General features: G+C 43.6%; 1 protein-coding gene across 2 annotated transcripts in view; it reads right to left on the bottom strand.

The window, feature by feature from the left end:
- Window positions 1-319: 319 nt before the first annotated feature.
- Window positions 320-16,864, bottom strand: part of LOC121570346 (transmembrane protein 235-like) — a 30,595-nt gene continuing 14,050 nt past the window's right edge. For both annotated transcript variants that reach the window (XM_041881801.2, XM_041881800.1), the window contains one exon: window positions 320-1,522. In XM_041881801.2, coding sequence (XP_041737735.1) covers window positions 1,290-1,522 — 233 coding nt within the window. In that variant the 3' untranslated portion in view covers window positions 320-1,289. The remainder of the gene's footprint in view (window positions 1,523-16,864) is intronic.

Genomic DNA, 16,864 nt, shown 5'->3' with positions numbered 1-16,864 from the left:
TAGCACAGAGAGCTTGTCTGAAGATTATCTCTCTCAACCTACATCTGCTCTCTCTCTTTAGGAAGGTTTTTGTTTCTGGTACATACAGTAGCTGATCTCTCTCTGCAGATATGTTGGATTTATCAACTTTTTTCTTGTCCTTTTTTACTACTGCTATGCAGTTGACCTTTGGCACTATTTGCAGGTGGAAACCCAGGGGAACTTGTGAGTGAGGGCAGTTACTTTATGTGGGACTGAAATAGCCCACTGAAAAAAACACATCTTTCAGACTAATGATCATCATTCTACATTGTGAGGGTGAGGAGTTTAGTATGTTAAGGCAATTTAGAATGTGGTGCAGCATACACAAGAAACCAATTTCATTTGTTAGCCCTCATAGTCAGTATGATTTAATGTTACTGTAGCAAGGTTTGAAAGGAGTTGTAACATAACACAAACACACACAAGACTACCATGATGCAAGCATAAGGCAGGCATCTGTCTACCAGACAATTATTACGTTAAAGCATTTAGACATTTGGTTAATTTCCTTTTTTTCCCAATTAAATTCTACAACGTCTACTATCATTACGATACACATCTACAGAGACAAGTGCACTGAGAAACCAAAACCAAATTTCCCTACAATAATGTCCTAGTGATTAACTTAGTGTCTTTCTTCATCTCACAACAACTCATTGATTAGCAAAGAGCCACAACATTAATAAATTAGTAGATTGTGACAATGTATGTAATGTGTTGAAAGTAGCTTCTGGGCTGTGAACCCTGAGGAAACCAGAGGAAATAGAGGTGCTGAGTAATCGAAGCCTTATTAACTGCTGTTGCCCTCCAGCCATTGAGGATGCGAAAGCATTTTTCCTTTGTAGCATTCGAATCTAGTGACTGGCTATGTAATATTGCCAGAAAGAGTGTGTTTTTGTGTGTCCGTGTGTATGATTGGAGCCTTGCAAATCCCTTTCAATTAGCAAAATAGACCTGCTGCCCCCAATAATGAGTCCATGTGTCCAGAGAGGGTTGCATTGTGGAGCCAAGTTCGTGTGTCTCTGAGACTGTCCTAATATGGACCAGTAGCTCAGAGGAGAAACCTAGAACATGCAACATCCAAGTCAGTCCTTTGGAGTTGCAATGCACTGGGAAGTTTGATCAGTGGTCACAGTCAGGGGTCGTGTTCATTAGGGCACGCAACAGAAAACATTTAAAAACGTTTGGCAACAGAGAATGAAAATGAGTGATTCTGATTGGACCCTTCCAGTAGTCCCTTCCAGTTTCAGTCCGTTCTCTTTCCCTTTTCAGGCCATGGCGATAATGATGACTCCATGGTCGTGTCCCATGAGGTGGGCCATACGAGCAGCCAGCATCAGCAGCAGGCCCGCGGTCACCTCCAGGCTGAAGGAGAGACAGGCCATACCCAACGACCAGCCATAGGACACATGGATGCTGGCCAGAATCTCAGGTTCCAACAGCTCCCGAGCCTGTTGGCAGTAGCTGACGTAGACGCTCAACCCGGAGAGGGTGAAGAGACCTGGAGGGATACAGACAGAGAGTCATTCAATCCAAGGCACGTTATAGAGCAGCACACTAGACAGCTGACAACGCACTTTTTAAAGTTAATTAAAGTTTTTGCCATTATCCGCAGTATTTACCATGAATGCGATCTTCGCCAACAGCTGTCTAGTGCGTTTCTCTAGAACATGCATGCATTTGATTGAATCCAAGTTACTCAAATACAGTGAGTGATTAAGTATTTCCTTCAGTGTTCTAATTATACATTGACTCTTGGGGGTGCCCGACGTCGATATCTATTTATAATTTATAATTAGTATGTTGGACGCATAAAAAAGCATTGGAGAAGATCTGAGGTCCCTCCCCTCGGACCATCTCTTCCAATAGGTTTCAAGAGGTGAGGAGAGAGGATGTGGGGAAAGACGTTTGAGATCCACTCAAGGTATTAGAAAGCACAGCTGTCATGCAACTAAATGTACACGGTTATCTAGTGGGTCTTGACCTCAGAGATGTAATTATCAGTATGCTGACCTTCTGGTCAGTGCATTCAACTAAGGTTGGTAAGAAAACCACATACCACAGTCATAGTAAGTGTGACGGACGTCACTGTGCTTGCTTAGCTGAACCACTTCCTCCCTAACCAGCTCACACCAAGACTAGAACCCTGGGCCACTGCCTCACAAACACACCTGACCGCTCTCCTTCATGTGATAGCCAGCTACGCTAGCGAATAGCTATACATTCTGCAGCATGGCTGGAGGCCTTTCAAGCTGGGGAGTGAGGTTACAAATCCCCATCTGTTACTACCAATAAAACCTTTTATAACTATGAGGGCAAAAACAAATTATTCACGACATGAGACCATCTCTCGACCGCTGAGCTAATATCTCAGACATCTCAACACTAAATTCCACAGTATACCCGTTGTCTAGTTGTTTTCCCATAAACAAAAGACAAACAGGCAATATGACAAGCGCAGGCTTTGTTCGTTGTTCCTCTCGTTTAACCATGGAGACCACCGAGGTCAAGATTACCATCATAGAGATAGCTTCTTCAAGCTTGTTGCCCATGGAAACCCACTACCTCTATCCAAGGAACTCAACCTATTTACCTAATCAGCTTTCAACTATACCCTGTAAGTGATAATACATAATTTATGCATTTAATTACAGTATAATGATCTGATGGAAATGATGTAATCCCAGCTATATGGGCTCTTCTGTGTCCCAAATGGCACCCTATTCCCTATATAACGCAGTACTTTTGACCAGAACCAATAGAGCTCTGGTCAAAAGTAGTGTACTATGTAGGGAATAGGGTGCCATTTGGGATATAGTTTTGGGACACAGTCTGTTTACATCCTCATCATGTTCTTTATCTTTAGATCTTTGAGCTGTAAATGACAACTAGTCCATTGTAAATGCAATACATGAAACAACTCATCCATTGTAAATGCAATACATGAAACAACTAGTCCATTGTAAATGCAATACATGAAACAACTAGTCCATTGTAAATGCAATACATGAAACAACTAGTCCATTGTAAATGCAATACATGAAACAACTAGTCCATTGTAAATGCAATACATGAAACAACTAGTCCATTGTAAATGCAATACATGAAACAACTAGTCCATTGTAAATGCAATACATGAAACAACTAGTCCATTGTAAATGCAATACATGAAACAACTAGTCCATTGTAAATGCAATACATGAAACAACTAGTCCATTGTAAATGCAATACATGAAACAACTAGTCCATTGTTGTGATGCCTTTAGAACACAGACAAAACATTTTTATTGCATAGTATGTGAAATTAATTCACAAACAGCAATACTGATCGATCATTATTATTTTTTATTTTTTTTTATTTAAATGTATTTATTTTTCTTTATTATTTTAATATCAAATTTTTTTGGGATATATTTTATTTTATTTTAAATTTTGTTTAAAAAAATTATGTAACTCTGTGTTGTTGTTTTTATCGCACTGCTTTGCTTTATCTTGGCCAGGTCGCAGTTGTAAATGAGAACTTGTTCTCAACTGGCTTACCTGGTTAAATAAAGGTGAAATAAACAAATAAAAAATAAAGATCTTTGAACTGTGTGGCATTTACACACGGACAAAGAACAGACATTCAAGGGGTACAAAAAGCTATGATGATTGTCCATTTATAAACATCTGTGCCCCTTATTAGAATAGCCTGGCTTTTTAAATACCCATCTAAATTCCAGACTCGATCTGATTTCACACTCAGCTCATAGCCCTAATTACCAAACCTATGAGCTGAATAATCAAGCAGAGGGAGGTGTTTTCTGAAAATGTCCAACTTTACAACAGATCCTACCCTGAACACGCCACAAGGTGTTAAAGGGGAAATCCGTGTTTGGTACATCCATTATTTTGACTTTTTTCTTTTTCAAAACAATTTTTATTGGGGGGTTCACAGTTATAGTGCAAACAGTAGTTTAATTATAATGCACATACAAAATAAATCCAAATATAACATGGGAACATGTTTAAAAAAGAGATAGGATTTTTGTTTTAATGTATAGACATTGATTCTTGAAGAACTTATACAAGCCTCATATAGCTCTCTTATAGCTCTATGTTCACTCTATCTATTTGTATATAATGTATGTAATAATAATATGCCATTTAGCAGACGCTTTTATCCAAAGCGACTTTCAGTCATGCGTGCATAATTTTTTTGTGTATGGGTGGTCCCGGGGATCAAACCCACTACCTTGGCGTTACAAGCGCCGTGCTCTACCAGCTGAGCTACAGAGGACCACAAAACTGTCTGTCTCTAAATGTTATCAATAGCAGCACCATATCACCAAATAAAATTATGAGTGTGTGTAGTTAAATGTGCCTGGCGAATTAAGGTGATTCTGATTCTGAGCTTAGTTCAACTGTCTTACCCCATCAGAACCCAAAATATAAGCTTGTTTTACTCCATTGTTTGTAAACAAAGTAAATGTAAACAAACACTATATAGCCTCAAAACATGGTTCAAACTATAATTGTTATGTCATGGATGGTCAGTCTTTGCATCCATAGCGCTCTCTATGAATTTGAGAGTGGTTACATTTCTCCAGCCCCATCCCTGAGCCGTTTACCAAAACAAGTGACGGGGTAAACACTTTGTTGATTTTCGAATCCTGAATTTCCCCTTTAAATACAAGGGGTGGAGACTATACCTAATTTGTAAATATGATGATCATTAATCAATTCAAGCGGCGCCTTTGAGAGTGAATTAGGGCCAATTACACTTACGTTCGGGTGACAAGGTAGCGGTAGACTTGCGTTTGTTACAAACGTGGCCCTTGGAAGAGAGTTACACATTTTAATGTACAACTACCTCTGTACAAAACTAAAAGATGTTACAACATGAAACTTATTGAAGCGTACTTAGTTTTTGAAGCCTCCTTAGATTTAGACATGACACTTCTTAAGATTCTAAACTCTTCAGATTCTGAAAAACATTGGTTCAAAAGACAAACAGGCAATATGACAAGCGCAGGCTTACATCTGCCACGCTGATACTCAACACGGGGGCCCCTCAGGGGTGGGTGCTCAGTCCCCTCCTGTACTCCCTGTTCACCCATGACTGCATGGCCAGGCACGACTCCAACACCATCATTAAGTTTGCCGACGACACAACAGTGTAGGCCTGATCACCGACAATGATGAGACCAGAGGTCAGAGACCTGGCTGTGTGGTGCCAGGATAACAACCTCTCCCTCAACGTGATCGAGACAAAGGAGATGATTGTGGACTACAGGAAAAAGAAGAGAACCGAGCACGCCCCCATTCTCATCGACGGGGCTGTAGTGGAACAGGTTGAGAGCTTCAAGTTCCTTGGTGTCCACATCACCAACAAACTATCATGGTCCAAACACACCAAGACAATCGTGAAGAGGGCGTGACAAAGCCTATTCCCCCTCAGGAGACTGAAAAGATTTGGCATGGGTACTCAGATCCTCAAAAAGTTATACAGCTGCACCATCGAGCGCATCCTGACTGGTTGCATCACCGCCTGGTATGGCAACTGCTCGGCCTCCGACCACAAGGCACTACAGAGGGTAGTGCGTATGGCCCAGTACATCACTGGGGCCAAGATTCCTGCCATCCAGGACCTCTATACCAGGCGGTGTCAGAGGAATGCCCTAAAAATTGTCAAAGACTCCAGTACCAGAGCGCCAAGTCTAGGTCCAAAAGGCTTCTTAACATCTTCTACCCACAAGCCATAAGACTCCTGAACAGCTAATCAAATGGCTACCCGGACTATTTGCATTGTTGGTACACTCTGTTTATTTTCTATGCATAGTCACTTTAACTCTACCTACATGTACTGTTGAAGTCGGAAGTTTATATACACTTAGGTTGGAGTCATTAAAACTTGTTTTTCAACCACTACACACATTTCTTGTTAACAAACTATAGATTTGGCAAGTCAGATAGGACATCTACTTTGTGTATGACACAAGTAATTATTCCAACAATTGTTTACAGACAGATTATTTAACTTATAATTCACTGTTTCACAATTCCAGTGGGTCAGAAGTTTACATACAGTAAGTTGACTGTGCCTTTAAACAGCTTGGAAAATTCAAGAAAATGATGTCATGGCTTTAGAAGCTTCTGATAGGCTAATTGACATCATTTGAGTCAATTGGAGGTGTACCTGTGGATGTATTTCAAGGCCTACCTTCAAACTCAGTGCCTCTTTGCTTGACATCATGGGAAAATCAAAAGAAATCAGCCAAGACCTCAGAAAAAAAATGTAGACCTCCACAAGTCTGGTTCATCCTTGGGAGCAATTTCCAAACGCCTGAAGGTACCACGTTCATCTATACAAACAATAGTACACAAGTATAAACACCATGGGACCACGCAGCCATCATACCGCTCAGGAAGGAGACGCGTTCTGTCTCCTAGAGATGAACGTACTTTGGTGCGAAAAGTGCAAATCAATCCCAGAACAACAGCTAAGGACCTTGTGAAGATGCTGGAGGAAACAGGTACAAAAGTATCTATATCCACAGTAAAACAAGTCCTATATCGACATAACCTGAAAGGCAACTCAGCAAGCCACTGCTCCAAAACCGCCATAAAAAAGGCAGACTATGGTTTGCAACTGCACATGGGGTCAAAGATCGTACTTTTTGGAGAAATGTCCTCTGGTCTGATGAAACAAAAATAGAACTGTTTGGCCATAATGACCATCGTTATGTTTGGAGGAAAAATTGGGTGGCTTGCAAGCCGAAGAACACCATCCCAACCGTGAAGCACAGAGGTGGCAGCATCATGCTGTGGGGGTGCTTTGCTGCAGGAGGGACTTGTGCACTTCACAAAATAGATGACATCATGAGGAAGGAAAATTATGTGGATATATTGAAGCAACATCTCAAGACATTAGTCAGGAAGTTAAAGCTTGGTCACAAATGGGTCTTCCAAATGGACAATGACCCCAACATACTTCCAAAGTTGTGGCAAAATGGCTTAAGGACAACAAAGTCACCAAGGAACTTGAAGCTCTCAACCTGTTCCACTACAGCCCCATCGATGAGAATGGGGGCGTGCTCAGTCCTCTTTTTTTTCCTGTAGTCCACAATAATCTCCTTTGTCTTGATCACGTTGAGGGAGAGGTTGTTATCTTGGTACCACAGGGCCAGGTCTCTGACCTCCTCCCTATAGGCTGTCTCATCGCTGTCGGTGATCAGGCCTACCACTGTTGTGTCGTCGGCAAACTTAATGATGGTGTTGGAGTCGTGCCTGGCCATGCAGTCATGGGTGAACAGGGAGTACAGGAGGGGACTGAGCACGCACCCCTGAGGGGCCCCTGTGTTGAGGATCAGCGTGGCAGATGTGTTGTTACCTACCCTTACCACCTGGGGGCGGCCCGTCAGGAAGTCCAGGATCCAGTTGCAGAGGCAGGTGTTTAGAGTGGGTCTAGGGTTTCTGGGATAATGGTGATGATGTGAGCCATGACCAGCCTTTCAAAGCACTTCATGGCTACAGACGTGAGTGCTACGGGTCGGTAGACATTTAGGCAGGTTATCTTAGTGTCCTTGGGCACAGGGACTATGGTGGTCTGCTTGAAACGGAAAGCGTGATCACATAGTCATCCGGAACAGCTGGTGCTCTCATGCATGCTTCAGTGTTGCTTGCCTCGAAGCGAGCATAGAAGTGATTTAGCTCGTCTGGTAGGCTTGTGTCACTGGGCAGCTCGCAGCTGTGCTTCCCTTTGTAGTCTGTAATCGTTTTCAAGCCCTGCCACATCCGACGAGCGTCAGAGCCGGTGTAGTACGATTCAATCTTAGTCCTGTATAGACTCTTTGCCTGTTTGATGGTTTGTCGGAGGGCATAGCGGGATTTCATATAAGCGTCCGGGTTAGAGTCCCGCTCCTTGAAAGCGGCAGCTCTAGCCTTTAGCTCAGTGCGGATGTTGCCTGTAATCCATGGCTTCTGGTTGGGGTATGTACGTACGGTCACTGTGGGGACGACGTCATCGATGCACTTATTGATGAAGCCAGTGACTGATGTGACGTTCTCCTCAATGCTATCTGAAGAATCCCAGAACATATTCCAGTCTGTGCTAGCAAAATTGTCCTGTAGCTTAGCATCTGCATCCTGTTCATCCTCTGTTTTAATATACACAGTAGCTTCTATTGTGGATATCAGAATGGAGACAGTTTGTTTTGGGGTCCAGATCTGACTATAGAACAGATCTAGCTCTAGAACTGACTCTAGAACAGATCTGGCTCTAGATCAGTTCTAATGTCCAGTGTCCTCTGTTCTAACATCCACACTAGCTTCCCACTGAGCCAGATTGATTTAGGGTCCGTTGGGAGACTGGCATAATGAGAATTTGAGTAAAGTCAGATGTGAGCACAGGAGTGGGCTCAGGAGGAGTTGGTAGGGCTATTACCACGGTAAACAGGACAGAGATAACTACAGTACGTGGTGCTCATACTGAACAGCCTCTCCCTCTGGAGAACGGGAGGTTGTTGTGTTGGACACCAGGGCCACAAGCAGGAAAACAGATGCTGATTGATGTACACTGAAAAACAAATCCACATGTATACAGTGAGGGAAAAAAGTATTTGATCCCCTGCTGATTTTATACGTTTGCCCACTGACAAAGAAATGATCAGGCTATAATTTTAATGGCAGGTTTATTTGAACAGTGAGAGATAGAATAACAACAAAAAAATCCAGAAAAACGCATGTAAAAAATGTTATAAATTGATTTGCATTTTAATGAGGGAAATAAGTATTTGAACCCTCTACAAAACATGCCTTAGTACTTGGTGGCAAAACCCTTGTTAGCAATAACAGAGGTCAGACGTTTCTTGTAGTTGGCCACCAGGTTTCCACACATCTCAGGAGGGATTTTGTCCCACTCCTCTTTGCAGATCTTCTCCAAGTCATTAAGGTTTCGAGCCTGACGTTTGGCAACTCGAACCTTCAGCTCCCTCCACAGATTTTCTATGTGATTAAGGTGTAGAGACTGGCTAGGCCACTCCAGGACCTTAATGTGCTTCTTCTTGAGCCACTCCTTTGTTGCCTTGTCCGTGTGTTTTGGGTCATTGTCATGCTGGAATGCCCATCCACGACCCATTTTCATTGCCCTGGCTGAGGGAAGGAGGTTCTCACCCAAGATTTGACGGTACATGGTCCCGTCCATCATCCCTTTGATGCAGTGAAGTTGTCCTGTCCCCTTAGCAGAAAAACACCCCCAAAGCATAAGGTTTCCACCTCCATGTTTGACGGTGGGGATGGTGTTCTTGGGGTCATAGGCAGCATTCCTCCTCCTCCAAACACGGCGAGTTGAGTTGATGCCAAAGAGCTCGATTTTGGTCTCATCTGACCACAACACTTTCCCCCAGTTATCCTCTGAATCATTCAGATGTTCATTGGCAAACTTTAGACGGGCCTGTATATGTGCTTTCTTGAGCAGGGGGACCTTGCAGGCACTGCAGGATTTCAGTCCATCACGGCGTAGTGTGTTACCAATTGTTTTCTTGGTGACTATGGTCCCAGCTGCCTTGAGATCATTGACAAGATCCTCCCATGTAGTTCTGGGCTGATTCCTCACCGTTCTCATGATCATTGCAACTCCACGAGGTGAGATCTTGCATGGAGCCCCAGGCCGAGGGAGATTGACAGTTATTTTGTGTTTCTTCCATTTGCGAATAATCGCACCAACTTTCTCACCAAGCTGCTTCTACAGGTAACAAACTGAGATTAGGAGCACTCCCTTTAAGAGTGTGCTCCTAATCTCGTTACCTGTATAAAAAACACCTGTCCACAGAAGCAATCAATCAATCAGATTACAAACTCTCCACCATGGCCAAGACCAAAGAGCTCTCCAATGATGTCAGGGACAAGATTGTAGACCTACACAAGGCTGGAATGGGCTACAAGACCATCGCCAAGCAGCTTGGTGCCTTCTATACAGGTAACAAGCTGAGATTAGGAGCACTCCCTTTAAGAGTGTGCTCCTAATCTCAGCTCGTTACCTGTATAAAATACACCTGGGAGCCAGAAATCTTTCTGATTGAGAGGGGGTCAAATACTTATTTCCCTCATTAAAATGCAAATCAATTTATAACATTTTTGACATGCGTTTTCTGGATTTATTTGTTGTTATTCTTTCTCTCACTGTTCAAATAAACCTACCATTAAAATTATAGACTGATCATTTCTTTGTCAGCGGGCAAACGTATAAAATCAGCAGGGGATCAAATACTTTTTTCCCTCACTGTATCCACAATCGGCAATCAGTTTTCCCTGCAGGTAGACTCCTGCATGGCCAATAACAATGTAACATGCCTGCAAATGAAGACTAATGTGTAAAATAAAGTGCCTTTGTAGATTCTATTTCAGCTGTGGAATGTTGTTGCTGGTTTCAAAGAGGATTATAAGGAGAGCGGTGTACTATGACTGAACAGCCTCTGTGTTTTATACACTGTCACGTTCATTGTATAAAGGATCGAACCAAGGTGCAGCGTGGTATGCGTACATAGTCGTTTATTTTAATAAACACCGACAAAATAACAAAAATCCAACAGAACGTGAAGTTCAAGAGGCTAAACATCAAACAAGCCAAACAGAAACAAGATCCCACAACTAAGGTAGGCAACATGGCTGCCTAAGTATGATCCCCAATCAGAGACAACGACCGACAGCTGCCTCTGATTGGGAACCACACCCAGCCAACATAGAAATATATAAACTAGATTTCACACCCTGACCAACTCAACTAGAGATCTCAATGTCAGGGCGTGACAGCACCACCCCAAAGGTGCGGACCCCGGCCGCAAAACCCTGACTCATTAGGGGAGGGTCCGGGTGGGCATCTAGCCTCGGTGGCGGCTCCGGCTCCGACTTCGGACGTGACGTAGGCAGTAAACTCCTCTCCCATCCTGCCTCTCCTTTGCATGCCCGGTCCGGTCTGGACCCCGGCGATGCTCCCCCTCTCAGTCCTCCCACAATGCACCAAGCCCTGTCTGGACCCTGGTGTGGGAGCCCTCGACAATGGAGAGGGGCTGACGTCTGGTCCCGGCCCAGCAGTCCTCCCGCGATGCACCAAGTCTTGTCTGGACCCTAGTGTGGGAGCCCTCGACCCTGGAGAGGGGCTGACGTCTGGTCCCGGCCCAGCAGTCCTCCCGTGATGCACCAAGTCCTGTCTGGACCCTGGTGTGGGAGACCCCGACCCTGGAGAGGGGTTGACGTCTGGCTCCGGCTCGGACCCCGGTGGAGCGGATGGCTCTGGCATGGGGGAAGAGTAGACGACCGGACCCGGACTGGGCACCGGTGAAGCGGACTTCCCCGGCTCTGGTAGGGAGCAGATAACCGGAGCTGGACTAGGCACCGGTGGAGCGGACTGCTCTGGCACTGGAGTGAAGCAGCTGACCGGAGCTGGACTTGGCACCAGTGGAGCGGACTTCTCTGGCACTGGAGTGGTGCAGATAACCGTAGCTGGACTAGGCACCGGTGGAGCGGACTGCTCTGGCATTGGAGTGAAGCAGCTGACCGGAGCTGGACTAGGCACCGGTGGAGCGGACTGCTCTGGCACTGGAGCGGAGCAGCTGACCGGAGCTGGACTAGGCTCCGGTGGAGCAGACTGGTCTAGCACAGAAGTGGAGCAGCTGACCGGAGCTGGAGACTCTGGACTGCAGACCGTCGCTGGAGGCTCTGGACTGCAGACCGTCGTCCGGGCCATGGACCATCACTGGAGGCTTCATGCCATAGATCATCACTGGAGGCTTCGTGCCATGGATCATCACTGGAGGCTTCGGCCCATGGATCATCACTGGAGGCTTCGTGCCATGGATCATCACTGGAGGCTTCGTGCCAGTGCAAGGCGCTGGCACAGGACGCACTGGGCTGTGGACACGCACCACTGGTTTGGTGCGAGGAGCAAGCACGGGCCATACCAGGCTGGGGACACGCACCACTGGTTTGGTGCGAGGCGCAGGTACGGGCCGTACCGGACTGGAGCCATGCACCACAACTAAGGTAGGCAACATGGCTGCCTAAGTATGATCCCCAATCAGAGACAACAACCGACAGCTGCCTTTGATTGGGAACCACACCCGGCCAACATAAAAATATATAAACTAGATTTCACACCCTGACCAACTCAACTAGAGATCTCAATGTCAGGGCGTGACATACACTCAAAAAAAGTAGGGGTTCAACAAGGGTTCTTCTAAGATCCTAAAAGTTATTCGAAGAACCTTAGGGTTCTTGGCACGGAAAATTGCCCCCAATTTAAGGTAAGGTTTGTCCCTTATATGATCTAAATTGATATTGTTTTATTATGATACCATCTATCTTTTCATATTTGTGTAAATCTTTCTAAAACAGAAAATGGACACAATTCAATGGATATTAATCATCAAAGAGGTAAGAATTTGTAGGCTATAAGAATATGTTGAAGGCAAGCTGTATTGGGTGCAGATGACTGAACTGCTCACTTTTGTGTCTGTGTCTGCAGATATACAGACGAGGAGGCATACAAAGGTATGTCAATTAGTATTGTTATGTTATGCAGATCACATGTACCATCCTCCTCCCTTACTTCTTCAATGAAAATTTCATCGGCCTCTACATTATGGACAAGGCATGTGTATGAAACCATTATCAAAACAATGTTTTTCATTCAAATTTACCACAAGAACCAATGTATGAATACTGTCGTGTGCATGTTTTGTTAAACATCTGTATAATTACTCTTTTTGTGTTTCACAGACTTTACCCTCCCTACACCTCTGATGAATATACAGTGGGGGAAAAAAGTATTTAGTCAGCCACCAATTGTGCAAGTTCTCCCACTTAAAAAGATTAGAGAGGCCTGTAATTTTCATCATAGGTACACGTCAACTATGACAGACAAAATGAGAAAAAAAAATCCAGAAAATCACATTGTAGGATTTTTTATGAATTTATTTGCAAATTATGGTGGAAAATAAGTATTTGGTCAATAACAAAAGTTTCTCAATACTTTGTTATATACCCTTTGTTGGCAATGACACAGGTCAAACGTTTTCTGTAAGTCTTCACAAGGTTTTCACACACTGTTGCTGGTATTTTGGCCCATTCCTCCATACAGATCTCATCTAGAGCAGTGATGTTTTGGGGCTGTCGCTGGGCAACACGGACTTTCAACTCCCTCCAAAGATTTTCTATGGGGTTGAGATCTGGAGACTGGCTAGGCCACTCCAGGACCTTGAAATGCTTCTTACGAAGCCACTCCTTCGTTGCCCGGGCGGTGTGTTTGGGATCATTGTCATGCTGAAAGACCCAGCCACGTTTCATCTTCAATGCCCTTGCTGATGGAAGGAGGTTTTCACTCAAAATCTCACGATACATGGCCCCATTCATTCTTTCCTTTACACGGATCAGTCGTCCTGGTCCCTTTGCAGAAAAACAGCCCCAAAGCATGATGTTTCCACCCCCATGCTTCACAGTAGGTATGGTGTTCTTTGGATGCAACTCAGCATTCTTTGTCCTCCAAACACGACGAGTTGAGTTTTTACCAAAAAGTTATATTTTGGTTTCATCTGACCATATGACATTCTCCCAATCCTCTTCTGGATCATCCAAATGCACTCTAGCAAACTTCAGACGGGCCTGGACATGTACTGGCTTAAGCAGGGGGACACGTCTGGCACTGCAGGATTTGAGTCCCTGGCGGTGTAGTGTGTTACTGATGGTAGGCTTTGTTACTTTGGTCCCAGCTCTCTGCAGGTCGTTCAATAGGTCCCCCCGTGTGGTTCTGGGATTTTTGCTCACTGTTCTTGTGATCATTTTGACCCCACGGGGTGAGATCTTGCGTGGAGCCCCAGATCGAGGGAGATTATCAGTGGTCTTGTATGTCTTCCATTTCCTAATAATTGCTCCCACAGTTGATTTCTTCAAACCAAGCTGCTTACCTATTGCAGATTCAGTCTTCCCAGCCTGGTGCAGGTCTACAATTTTGTTTCTGTTGTCCTTTGACAGCTCTTTGGTCTTGGCCATAGTGGAGTTTGGAGTGTGACTGTTTGAGGTTGTGGACAGGTGTCTTTTATACTGATAACATGTTCAAACAGGTGCCATTAATACAGGTAACGAGTGGAGGACAGAGGAGCCTCTTAAAGAATAAGTTACAGGTCTGTGAGAGCCAGAAATCTTGCTTGTTTGTAGGTGACCAAATACTTATTTTCCACCATAATTTGCAAATAAATTCAGTAAAAATCCTACAATGTGATTTTCTGGATTTTGTTTTCTCAATTTGTCTGTCATAGTTGACGTGTACCTATGATGAAAATTACAGGCCTCTCTCATCTTTTTAAGTGGGAGAACTTGCACAATTGGTGGCTGACTAAATACTTTTTTTCCCCACTGTAACAGGAAACCTGTTCGATCACCATGCACTGCAAAATCATTCTGGCTATGGATACGGAGAAAATCAACACATTAACATCAACACGCCAGAAGATATACTGATTGGACTTGGGGCTCTGCTGGGAGTTTACCTCATATTTTGATTTTGTAATTCTGCTTTGCCACTAAAATCCTAATAAACACTGACAACTAAAATATTGTGTTATTGTTATTATTGTTAAGCGTATTATTACTAATAATAGGGGACGGGGGAGTAGTTCAAAAATTAACCCCAAAATATTTATTCAAAAGGTTATTTGACGGTCCAATAAAAGGGGTTCTCTGAAGAACCCTTTTAAAGGGTTCTTCGAATAACTTATGGGGGTTCCTCCACAGTTTCAATTTGAAGAACCTCTAAAGGATACTCCAGGAACCTTTTCTTTTTATAGTGTAGTCTTGTAATACAGTACCTACTTCAAATCAAAATTGGGACATATTTACCATACTTAAAATGTATGCAAGCATGACTGTTAGTCGCTTTGGATAAAATCGTCTGCTAAATGGCATACAGTGGCTTGCGAAAATATTGACCCCCCTTGGCATTTTTCCTATTTTGTTGCCTTACAACCTGGAATTGAAATGGATTTTTGGAGGGTTTGTATAATTTGATTTACACAACATGTCAACCACTTTGAAGATGCAAAATATTTTTTATCGTGAAACAAACAAGAAATAAGACAAAAAACAGAAAACTTGAGCGTGCATAACTATTCACCCGCCCAAAGTCAATACTTTGTGGAGCCACCTTTTGCAGCAATTACAGCTGCAAGTCTCTTGGGTATGTCTCTATAAGCTTGGCACATCTAGCCACTGGGATTTTTGCCCATTCTTCAAGGCAAAACTGCTCCAGCTCCTTCAAGTTGGATGGATTACGCTGGTGAACAGCAATCTTTAAGTCATACCACAGATTCTCAATTGGATTGAGGTCTGGGCTTTGACTAGGCCATTCCAAGACATTTAAATGTTTCCCCTTAAACTACTCAAATGTTGCTTTAGCAGTATGCTTAGGGTCATTGTCCTGCTGGAAGGTGAACCTCCGTCCCAGTCTGAAATCTCTGGAAGACTGAAACAGGTTTCCTTCAAGAATTTCCCTGTATTTAGCGCCATCCATCATTCCTTCAGTTCTAACCAGTTTCCCAGTCCCTGCCGATGAAAAACATCCCCACAGTATGATGCTGCCACCACCATGCTTCACTGTGGGGATGGTGTTCTCAGGGTGATGAGAGGTGTTGGGTTTGCGCCAGACATAGCGTTTTCCTTGATGGCCAAAAAGCTCAATTTTAGTCTCATCTGACCAGAGTACCTTCTTCCATATGTTTGGGGAGTCTCCCACATGCCTTTTGGCGAACACCAAACGTGTTTGCTTATTTTCTTCTTTAAGCAATGGCTTTTTTCTGGCCACTCTTCCGTAAAGCCCAGCTCTGTGGAGTGTACAGCTTAAAGTGGTCCTATGGATAGATACTATAATCTCCGCTGTGGAGCTTTGCAGCTCCTTCAGGGTTATCTTTGGTCTCTTTGGTGGGCGGCCCTCTTTTGGCAGGTTTGTTGTGGTGCCATATTCTTTCATTTTTTTTATAATGGATTTAATGGTGCTCCGTGGGATGTTCAAAGTTTCTGATATTTTTTATAACCCAACCCTTATCTGTACTTCTCCACAACTTTGTCCCTGACCTGTTTGGAGAGCTCCTTGGTCTTCATGGTGCCGCTTGCTTGGCGGTGCCCCTTGCAGACTCTGGGGCCTTTCAGAACAGGTGTATATATACTGAGATCATGTGACAGATCATGTGACACTTAGATTGCACACAGGTGGACTTAAAAAAAAAAGTGGACTTTATTTAATTAATTATGTGACTTCTGAAGGTAATTGGTTGCACCAGATCTTATTTAGGGGCTTCATAGAAAAGGGGGTGAATACATATGCACGCACCACTTTTCCGTTATGAATTCTTTAGAAATTTTTTTAACAAGATATTTTTTTCATTCCACTTCACCAATTTGGACTATTTTGTGTATGTCCCTTACATGAAATCCAAATAAAAATCCATTTAAATTACAGGTTGTAATGCAACAAAATAGGAAAAATGTCAAGGGGGATAAATACTTTTGCAAGGCACTGTATTGTTATATTACTATATTATATTATTATATTATATTACGACCCTGCCTTTCTCTAGCTTGTCATTACTTCCCACTAGTACTTGATGAACCACTCTAAAGCCAAATGTAGGAATTTTCCTCAAGCTAAATTAAACCTACTTAGTCTATTTCCTTTGCATGGATTCCATTCATTCACATTCTCCACATGGACAGCCTTAAAATAGTCCCAGTGCATGTGTTACGGATGTCACATTCATAGCGAGTACCACTTCCCCCTGATTCGTTCCAACGGTTTGAGCCACCCAAAAGGTCCCAA

Source organism: Coregonus clupeaformis, unplaced genomic scaffold (assembly GCF_020615455.1).
Source record: "Coregonus clupeaformis isolate EN_2021a unplaced genomic scaffold, ASM2061545v1 scaf0164, whole genome shotgun sequence".
Taxonomy (NCBI): Eukaryota; Metazoa; Chordata; class Actinopteri; order Salmoniformes; family Salmonidae; genus Coregonus; species Coregonus clupeaformis.
This window is presented reverse-complemented; position numbering and strand designations above follow the sequence as displayed.